Source organism: Centroberyx gerrardi, chromosome 24, assembly GCF_048128805.1.
Source record: "Centroberyx gerrardi isolate f3 chromosome 24, fCenGer3.hap1.cur.20231027, whole genome shotgun sequence".
Classification (NCBI taxonomy): Eukaryota; Metazoa; Chordata; class Actinopteri; order Beryciformes; family Berycidae; genus Centroberyx; species Centroberyx gerrardi.
Genome location: NC_136020.1, coordinates 14,146,003 through 14,156,521, shown reverse-complemented (window position 1 = coordinate 14,156,521; position 10,519 = coordinate 14,146,003). Strand labels below are relative to the sequence as shown.

At 40.4% G+C, this 10,519-nt stretch overlaps 1 protein-coding gene across 3 annotated transcripts; it reads right to left on the bottom strand.

Annotated features, from left to right (window-relative positions):
- Positions 1-138: 138 nt before the first annotated feature.
- zcrb1 (zinc finger CCHC-type and RNA binding motif 1) lies at positions 139-5,987 on the bottom strand. Of its 3 annotated transcripts, XM_071898992.2 has the most exons (9): positions 5,789-5,987; positions 5,677-5,678; positions 2,133-2,220; positions 1,964-1,992; positions 1,679-1,790; positions 1,408-1,515; positions 1,041-1,150; positions 851-935; positions 139-569 (listed from the first exon to the last, which is right to left on the bottom strand). In XM_071898992.2, exons 1-9 carry the CDS (start codon positions 5,957-5,959, stop codon positions 417-419), a joined length of 858 nt encoding a protein of 285 aa, XP_071755093.1. In that variant the 5' UTR covers positions 5,960-5,987; the 3' UTR covers positions 139-416. The 3 variants fall into 3 exon arrangements, with proteins under 3 accessions (XP_071755093.1, XP_078138264.1, XP_078138263.1); XM_078282138.1 differs by lacking the exons at positions 5,677-5,678; positions 5,789-5,987 and adding an exon at positions 2,385-2,508 and having other exon boundaries at positions 2,133-2,244; XM_078282137.1 differs by lacking the exons at positions 5,677-5,678; positions 5,789-5,987 and adding an exon at positions 2,381-2,511 and having other exon boundaries at positions 140-569; positions 2,133-2,244.
- Between the last annotated feature and the right edge of the window lie 4,532 nt (positions 5,988-10,519).

Here is a 10,519-nt window from a genome sequence, read left to right as displayed (position 1 = left end):
CATTTTGCTGGGGACCCCACCTTGGGAACCACTGGACTAGACAAACTATAACCAAACACTACCTTAGGCATTCATCAACTGAATTTTCCCTTTAACATTCAAATTACCAACATAATAGTATTCACTTGGTCTGCCATTATGAAACGTTTTATTGACCGCAGCACTATAAGCAATATTTACATACATATGACTCAGTTCTAACTGTGTACAACTCCGATCGTACAAAATACTAAATGTAAAAAAATGTATTCCAACTTCGTAGTCCATATCTGAAGCATATATGTTTCCTCAGCCCCAGTACAACACAACATGACATAAATCTAAAATGGGAAATTTCATTTCTATTTACATTTAGGTATTTGCTCTACACTGTTTTTGGTAATGTCCAACATTGTGTATACAGTTCATCCTCATTATTAGTCACTGAGCTCCTCCTCGTCACTGAAGTAAGCGCTCTTTTTGATCCTTGGTTTCTTGGAGTCGTCAGATGTCGAAGCCTCTGCGCTGTCCTCTTGAGCCACGGTCACCCGCTTCCTCCGATGCTCCTCTTCCTCCTCCATACGGGCTTGCTGGGGCGGAGACCAAAGACAGAGGAAATGTGACCGCACTATAAGATAACCCAGCAAGAGTTGGTGGCAAAGCTTTCAGTTGCTAGAGCCACAAACTCCAAAACAGTGAAGCAGTTCATTCTTCAGCGCTGAATTCCAATGGAAATGTGATGATTTGGTCATGAAGACACAAAAGGGAACAAACTTTCCATGATAAACTTGGTCAGTTGGATACTTACATTTGAATCCAATATTTCTATAGTGACTGTGTTTTTCTTTGTTTTCTATATGTGCATACTAACCTGAAAAGCTATGGCTTGGCTTAGACTATCAAGGGCCGGATCCTCTCCCTCTTCCTCGCTGTCTTCCTCTTCTTCTTCATCTTCACTATTAGGGAAAACATGTAAGGATTAGAAAAATTACTCAATCCACATTCCATAAATATCTGATCAGCATAGGTAATAACTGCAACAATCCCTATAAAATACTTACACCTGCTCAGCTTGTTGAAGCTTTTTCTTCTTTTTCTTTTCTTTCTTCTTTGGAGGTTCCCTCTCTCCCAGCATGTTTTTGGGGCACGCATAGCTCAGGTGTCCTTCATCCTGTGATGCGTCATTTAATAGACAAAAAGTGAGCATGAAATGACCTTTAAACATCTGGCAATTGTCTGTAGGTTGTGAGTGGATGCAAAATGATGGTAGTGATTTTAAGTTATTTGGCATGTATGAACAAACAGAATGTTATTATCTTTCATACAAAAAGGACAGACAAAAGGTAATACTTGCAAATGTAACACTAGATGTATCCATCTCATATCTGATTATCTCACAGGACAAAACAGTATTAAATATGGACTTACCCCACATTCATAACATTTGGACTTGTCTGTGTAGTTCCGTCTCCTTATAAACTCAGTCGCTCGGCCATTGTCGATGGCGATGCTCGCTTTCACTGTTCTGCCAAACAACTGTGGGGCAAACAAACAGAGGCTTTTCTAATTAAACCACAAGTGAATGTCCATGAAAGAATCATCAGTGAGAAAGAGATTACATTGATTGAAACAACAGTTTAGGCCGAATCCCTTACATTACTTGTAATCCAACAATGGTCTTAAATTGGCACAGACCCACCTGCTTGTTGTTCAGTGCTCTTGCACAGTTAAGAGCTGATTCTTTGTCCAGGAAGAGAACAAATGCCACTCCTTTACTCCTGCGAGTGTCTTTATCCTTTACAATCGTAACTCTGAGAAAAGCATGACAGTTATTAATGTCCTTTTTTCTATTTGTAATAAGATTGATATATTACATCGCTATAGGTAATTATTCAAAGCCTTCAACTGACTACGTTGTGGTTTATGTCTGCATGGTTGATGCACTTGCAATAAAAATATAAATTATGACAGAGCCATTACTCACTTTACAACTTTTCCATATTTGGTGAAGAGCTGAAATTAGATAGACAGTCGTTCAGTAAGGAAGTCGCTTGGACAGTAGATATGCAAGACTCATTTGGTTTAGTCAAAGAAGGGTAATTTCATTTCAGATCATTCTTCAGCACTTGTTGACAAATGAAGAGACAAAATACCTTGTGCAGGTCATTGTTGGTCAGAGAGAAAGGTAGGTTGGACACATATACAGTGCTTTTGCTCGGTGCCAAACCCCCACTCATACTGCTTTCATTTGACGAGGGACTGACACTGTAAGACAGATGGATCAACAGTGATCACAACACAGCCAACTGATACACATTCAAATGTTAACAGACACAGCTAAACAGCTAACTTCATCTTGAGCTTACTGCAACCAGCTGAATCAATTAAACAAACGACTTACCCACCGTTCACCCCACCGTTAAAAAAATACCTAGTTATTTAGAAAAAGTAGTTGGAAAAGAGAATATTACGGTCATTTGCAGGTAATGTTGATTTAGCAAAAAGACGTCCAGCTGCTGAACCCAAGGCGTCGCAGGATAATGACGTGTTAGGCTGTCATCCAATGAAAAGCCGCTTTCTGTGACGCTACCGGGAAAGGCTACGGGAAGGTGAGAGTATTTTCCTATCTTACATGGCGTAAATTTGCCTTTTGTGCACGTTACATAACGCATGTTACCCTATTAAAGACTATCATTCGTTGTATATATTTATTTTAAATTATTAGTTTGACAGTATCGGCTAGCTAGCTCTCTTTCACATAAAATAAAACGCGTGGATCTTTGCAAAATAGACGGATGCTAGCTAATTAGCAATATTACCCGTCCGTTCTAAATGGACCTAGCTAGCTAGATAGTTAACCACATGCACACACAACATGTTGTGTTGTTTTCCAACTCAAAGGTTAGCTGGCTGCTATGTAACTTGCGTAACGTTAGTGCTAGGTGTAGTAACGTGTTTGTCAATGTTTGTCACCTGGATATTCACCTTAACGTTTAACATGCCTGTTAGCAAATTCCTCTTAACCTAGTTTAAGTAAAATTGCACTCGCTTTGGTTTCAGTGCATATTAATCCAGCATTTTATCTTAGCTGGATAACGTTATAAATCCTTTTGGTTTGTTTGACTCATCCACACACGGGATACACTGGCAGTAGCAATCAGTGCAGTGTATCTAGTCTGAAGAAGTAACCTCAGCTAGCTGAATGGCTGGATCCCATCTCAATTCCCAGCAGTGTTTCCTATCTTTAGTTGACATATTGTTGAACTTGTGGCAAAACACAGCTGATTTTGTTTTCCACATTACTGGAAAAAAAGAAGAAATTAGTCTTTTACTTTTATAGTCTACACTATGAAGACTTTTCTCAAGACAAGAGTTTAGATACTCTCACATCTTATACTATGTTCATATAGTGTTGCTCTGTTTTTATCTTTCTACAGATTGCGTTGAAGATCTCTGTAACACTGCTTCACAGAAGCCCTCCAGTCAACAAGTAAGTTGGTGACCAACCCGCCTTTCCTCCCTCCTACATTCATCCAGCAGCAGTTTAGCACTAAAGCAAGAAAACAACTAAAACTTTTATTTATTTAAGACTCAAAACAACCATAGTTTCAGTGCTGCAACTTGCTCTAGAGCCAAAACTAGGACCAAAATGCCTGCAGATGAGGGAGGAACTGAAAACAAATTTCTTGCAACTGCCACAATTGCAGAGGAAACACTGGATCAACCCTATACAGGTCAGGAAAGTCAGGAACAGTATGAAAAATGAATTTGGTAATTTCCAGGTCTTGGAAAAGTCTGGAAAAGTAAAACTGTTGTTCAGACTGTTAGGAACCTCTTAGGAACTGTTGTTCAGTTCTGATACTATGTTTTGTAATTCTTGGCCCATTACCATTGTACATACTCTAATATTTGTGTTGTGAAGAATTATCCTCAGTTATAGGGTGTGGTAGCCTTGTTGACAGTCAGATTGCCCACAGTTACTATGAACATACTGTACGTCCCTAATGAACAACACCTATCAAAATCATGAAACTCAGTCAAATAGTCAAAATGGAAAATCTGTAGGAAACATGTCAACCACGATCCTGGAAACAGAGCAAGGAATTGTAGGCTGTTTATTTTGTGGCACTATGTCTGGATGATAACACTGTACATTTCCTTCCTTCATTGCCTTTTGCAGTGACGTACAGGAGAGAAAGGAGCATACGAGACGTGTACGAGGAACGCTTTATACCAGAGAGACCGGTGAGAGTCTGTTTGATACATGAGGATATTTTGTCATTTTTTTACTCCTTTTTTTCCTCTGCATATTGCCTTTGACGTTGCTCTCACATTCAGAAGTAGGCATGTTGACAGTGACTCCATATGCCAGAAGTGCTACTTTTGACAATGCCAAATACATTTACATGAACTCAGAATTTGTCTCTATGACTGGATGACTGTAAGAACAAATTTGATGAGTGTGGGGAAAAAATACATTTGTATTTAGAAACATGAAGGAAAAATCAATCAGTTGGCCCTCAGCACATAAGCTTTATGCTAAAGACAGCCATGGATTCTGGTAGGGTCTGTGGATGATCACTGACTTTAAAGCCAAGCACGTCCGGTACAAAGATCTTAATCTTCCTGATAATCGGGGAAACAGTAATGATTCGACAGCTTATCAGAGAGGTCAGCAAGCTGATAAATTGATGCTGGGATAACGACCTGGAGCTCGAGTCAGTCAGGAAGCCCTGACTCACTTCTACAGACAGAGGTCTGGAAAAGAAGAGAGAATGAATTTAAAAATGCCAGTTTTTGAAAAGTATGGAAATTGCATGAAAACGGCTGGAGAAGTTTGGAAAAATATTATTATTCTGTCCCAATACATATCACTGCATAGTTTATGTAGTGTTAGACATGATTTGGCTGCGATATTTCTTGTTGTAATGAGCAATCTTCAATAGAGCTTCATGTCCTAGTTGATAGTTATATTGCCTAGCCTCCATCAGCATACATCGTATTGTACAGTGATCAAAATCTTCAAATCCAGTGAAGAAATAGTCTAGAAAATGTATGCAACTTTGAAAGGGAAAATCTCTAGGAATTGACAGGTGTGGTATGTAATCACCCCTGCATTTGGAAAGCGGTTTTACACACAGCATCCAAAATCCTAGGTACGACTTCTCCTCCAAAGCAAAGAAAGCGTCCACAAGCCCCGTCCACACGGTCTGCTTCCTTTTTCCTGCTGCTTCCATCAGGAAGGAGATTGAACTGCTCTACGCTATCTGTCCAGAAGCCATCAAGCACTTGAACCTCAGTTAGGTTAGCTGAGAGGACTCTTAGAAAGCACACAGGCTCTTTTATTTATCTATTTATTTATTTAATTATTTTATTTCATTATGGACTGTACTATTACTATTCTATTGGGAGAGTGCAACAAGTCAAACTTGGATTGAGGAGGACTTGTGGACTAAGTGATCTGGTATTAACCATTTTCTTATTTAGTATGGACTTCTTAATGTGAATGTTTGTCATTTGTGAATAGTAGGCATGTAATGCTTGGCACTGTTGACTGTTTCTGTGTTTCTTTCATTTGAGCTGCACTGAGACAAATTCCAGTCAGCTTTGTTGACAACAGTATTGAATTTTGAATCTTAACATTCCCAAAAAAATCAGAGGCAACCAAATAATTGGTGTGGCAGTGTCTAAATAAACAACTTTTCACAAACGACAGAATAAAATTATATTTATCCCAACAAAAATAGTGAAAAAGAACGAAATATTAGCTACAAATAACAAAATGTACCCATCATGTTAGGTGCCGTACCCGCGAGCAGCCGGGGCGGTGGAGAGGAGGGGGCCGTTTGGCAGACCAGAGGATGACTATGGCCGCGGCGGGTATGAATACGATGGAGGTCCCCGCTTTTTCCCTAATGGAGGTGGCCCACGCAATTACCATGGCGATGATCAACGGGGCTACCATGGCGACGGCCTTCATTTCCCCGCTGAGCGCAGAACTGTCCCACCTTCAAGAAGGGTGAGATGATTACTGTCATACAATTTGTATTTTTGTTTTCGTTTATTTTGCACATATAAATGATGAAAAGTCGACTTGGTGTGTGAGGTCAGAGCTTAAAGTGATGTTAAACTTTGGTAGTACCTTGGGTTGTGTAGCGTAGCGTCCTGGACATGATATAGCTTAGCCTAACCCCAAAATCGGCTCCGGCTAACGTAGAGACGGAGATTTTAGAATTGGCGTTTTCTTTTCTCTCTGTCCACTGCCATTATGTGGCGAAACGGGTCTTAAAATGACACCTTTAGCACATAAACGAACACGAACAAAGCAGGTTTTGACAATATTTTAAAAACTTGTCAGTCTGCTGAAATGTTTTTAAGTGAATCGCAACAAGTGTAACAGGAATTCGGTCGGAACAATTTCGGTGTTACACTTGTTCAAACTGACAGGTTTAATAACATTAAGGAAGCGATTCACTTAACCACACCGAGCAACAGTACCTTACTAGTTTTTAATATATTGTTAGAATCTGCTTTGTTCGCATTTGTTTGTGTGCTAAAAGTGTAATTTTCAAACCTGTTAAGCAACACAATGGCAGTGAATGGAGAGAGAAAAAAACCCAATCGTCTCTACCAGAGCAACAGGTAACAGAGAATTGCCGATTTTGGGGTGTATCAACCCAAGGTACTACCAAAGTTCAGCATCACTTTAACCCATGTCGCTTTGTGTCTGGAGCATCATGTTGAACACAGAATGTAAACCCATTTGCTTTGGATGACATTATAACGTGACAGTCCATAAGATATTTCCATGTGCAAGGTTCGATGTAAATTGCCTCCTAAAGGGGATGGACATGGTTCAGCATACATTAATGTCCTGGTGTGTGTGTGTGTGTGTGTGTGTGTGTGTGTGTGTGTGTGTGTGAAAGAGGTAACGGACACACACATTTGAATTAATAAGAGGCATCAACAGGGTATAGTAGATTAGTCATATATAATACCCCCTAGTGTTGGCAACACAAATAGTTATGCTTCGAAGACATTTATTCTTAAGTAGTAATTAGAAATTCAAACCCCTTGGGCTGAAGCTCTATTGTTTTCCAGGCAGTTTGTTTATCCCCCAAACTCATGCACTCATGCACAGAGAAGTGTGTAAAAGTATGGACATTTAATTTGATAATTTCCAGGTCTTGAATTATTTTATTTTAATTTTCTTTTTAAATCAACGGAAAGCTTGGAAAGCACTGGAAATAACTTTTGTTCAGTCACAGCACATGTGTGCCTACACAATTCACCTAGCTGCTGACACTTCTGTTGATAGTAAATTTCCTATTGGAGCTCTAAAAACCATGAAACACTGAAACATGACCAAGGAATTTACCTCCAAGCCTCATACAAAAATTGCACATTTGGCCAGATGAGGGCGCTGTAGTTAAAGGTTCAAGTTGAAAGATTTACAAGCCATATCTCCTACACAGAACCTTGGTACATATATCTACCTATCCTTGCTCTATAAATTTGCCTCTTGGACAATTAAAGTCCATCATAATGGATTTTATGCCATTTTATGTGTTTTTTGTCTTTTCAACTCTTAATTTCCTTTCACTTCTGTGTGTAGCTTTTCAAGCATGGGGTTTTTCTATCCTGTAATGTCTCTCCTATCATTTCATGTCAAAAATCTGATCGGCCTGTTTTACTGTGTATTGCAGGAGGATTATCCTTACAGAGTACCCAGAGAGGATCCACACACAGGACGGCCTATGGAGTTTGGGTAAGCTGCTTCTTTTCTAGCGCTTGCTTCTCTGAAAAGATATTTTTTTTTAAGGGGGCTTATGTTTTTCCAAATATGTAATCCTGTCTTTCAAGTTATATTTCATAAGCGTTATTGCTCATGAAAGTTTGGTGTTATCTTGTTGAACAGCAGGGGACGGCCTTTTTCCAGGCATCTGAGTTTTGAACAAGTCCGCTGTGTTTATTTCCTATGGTTCGCCCGGGGGGGGGTCTCCGCAGCAGTAGGCCTCCGTTTTCAGTATCCCTATGTGAAATGTTTGTTTACATAGCACCGAGCATAAATCATGGTCTGCTCTGACCCATATTGGCCTGTCTCAGCTTATTCAGTTTTCCTGCAGTACCAGCCTCAAGGCTCGCTCAGCTCCACACTGTTAGAGCTCAGACATCTTTTCAGTCCAGCAGTGGCTCATGGCGGAACAGTGTCCACATTTAGGCCACAGATTCGGTTGCAGAACGCTAGGCTACAGATTGGTTTACAGTATTCATTTGAAATCCTTGGCTCTGGTTCTGCAGTTATTTAAGTAATAGTATGTCATAGTATCGGTAATGTCATCTATTGTCAGCTCGCTGTGGCTGTGACCCTTGCACTCCTTACTATCGGTTGCTTGTAAAGTTGTTGATCTAAGAATCTAGCTTATTGTACTGTTGTACTTATTTGTACTCAGTCACTCTGGATAAGAGTGTCGGCTAAAAGGCTAAAATGAAAATTTTCATGGGGAGCCAGACTCCCGTCTCCTCTGAGTAAGGCTCTGCTACAGGGATTCTTAAACTATTTTCATCCAGAAACCCATATTGAGTAAATTTATTCTCTTCCAGGGACACAAACTCACTCACAGCATATTGCTGCGCTGGTCACGTAGGGCCCCACCACGAACACACCTATTTTGAACTTGACTATTGCTGGCAATCGTTGGGAAATATTTTGATATCAATGCAGGTTCTAAAGTACGTTTTTTCAGTACCTTTCTATGTTGTATGAAAGCATTTTATCATGCAATAGAATGCATCATTGTGTTACATGTTAAACGCCATTTTCTTTGCTAAATAGAAACAGACCTTGCTCAATATATATTCTTGATTAATATATGCAGAAACCAGTTGCAAATTAGAGGTCTAATCTCATTGTAAGAATTCAAATATCTTTCAATCCCTTAAATGGTATTGATAACTGAAAATTGCCAGGGCGCTAACAGGCATCACATTTCAATACCTAGCCTTAGTCTGGAGTGGATCCATAATTAAATAAAAACAATGTTGTTCTCATTCAGTAGCTAAATCAGGCTGGGAAGTCAGACGTATACTGACTACTTTCACAGCTCATCAGGCAGACAGGGCTACGTAGGCTGTCACTCCAAACACACACTGTGGTTGTTAAAGGGCACTGGGGTCAGTTCCGGGCTGCTGATTGGTGGGTTTGGTATGACTAGAGGTCAGAGGTCAGGGGCGTTGGGGGGCACAGTCAGACTGGGCGCCAGAGGTTACAAGGGATACAGGGAGTTGTACAAAATGTCTGTAAAAGTATGCATACACATTTTACTTTGTTGTAGACCTACTATCGTGTCATAATTGGCGATATTTTGTTGTTGTGAATCATAATCTTTGGCTTTAGTGTGATATGGCTTTGTGGACTGTCATATTACCCAACCACCATCAGCATACATTATATTAAACACCAACCAAGATCTTCAAATCCAGTCAAGAAATTAGTGTCTAGAAATGGTATGGCATTTTGAAGTGAAAGATATGCAGGAACTCACTCTTTCTCCTCACACACATTTCACATAGCCACCTCACCACTACCGTCTTCTTGCATATTCAACCACTCTGGATGCTGTGTTGCTCTGTACATGGTTTCCTCTGCACTCCCCTACGAACACACTCACACACACACACACAGTGGCAGAGTACAGAGGGACACGCAGTGATACCCTTCTCCCTCTATTACCTTTCTTGTTCTCATGCGTTAACCTGAATGACATTTGGGAAAAGAGCCTCTTTATCCTCCTCAGACTAGTTGTGTCGCTCCTGCCTGGATAACTGTTTGGAGTCAGGTCAGGTTCCTGACAAAGAACAGGGACGGAAACAGTTTTGTCTGCATTTTTCGACCATTATCTAGCTGTTGGACGAGTTCCACCTCATACATTTAGGCTGCGCGCTGACTTGTAACCATATTTGGCTTGTGTGTGTTCATAGACTAAGACTACATCTTCATCCTGTTCATTTCCAATTCTTATTTCAGAAGATACCCATGCTATTGTATTAGGTGCGAGTGTATTGGGTGTGTGTTGTATGTTGGGCATGAGTTGGTCCACTGCAAGGATTAGGGGTTCACATCCCACTGACGTCACCTATGCTAAAAATGCATGTGTGGATGGATGAAACTATCTGAATAAAAGCATCCATCAAGTGGTATTTGTTATCATGTTATATGTTTGTGTGTGTGTGTCTATAGCTGAGCCACATGTATGTGTTTTTTTCTCCTTCAGCACTCGAGCGCCACCCCCTCACAGCGTGCGAAACCAGGGCATCTACCCAGCGCCCAGATCCCTCCCAGAGGGCGGAGACGACACACTAGTGCAAGCCATCCTCAACTTGGACAGAGCGTATGAGTGAATGACTATTTTATTCACTCTTTATGCCGTCATTGTTGTAATATGCACTGTTGTCTAGCCAGTGGTTGTGTAGCGTATGCTGTTTTTTATTCTAGCCAAACACTGCAGCATTGTCAACCAGAGACGATGAAGTAATTCAA

What these genes read in the sequence shown, in the direction of transcription:
- zcrb1 (XM_071898992.2), bottom strand. Translation starts at nt 5,959, where the DNA reads ATGAAGGCCGTCGCCATGGTAGCCCCGTTGATCATCGCCATGGTAATT. An exon ending in AAATATGGAAAAGTTGTAAA is followed by an intron (nt 1,791 to 1,963) that starts GTGAGTAATGGC and finishes TGCTTTTCTCAG; the next exon opens with AGTTACGATTGTAAAGGATA. An exon ending in CTTCAACAAGCTGAGCAGGT is followed by an intron (nt 936 to 1,040) that starts GTAAGTATTTTA and finishes TTTCCCTAATAG; the next exon opens with TGAAGATGAAGAAGAAGAGG.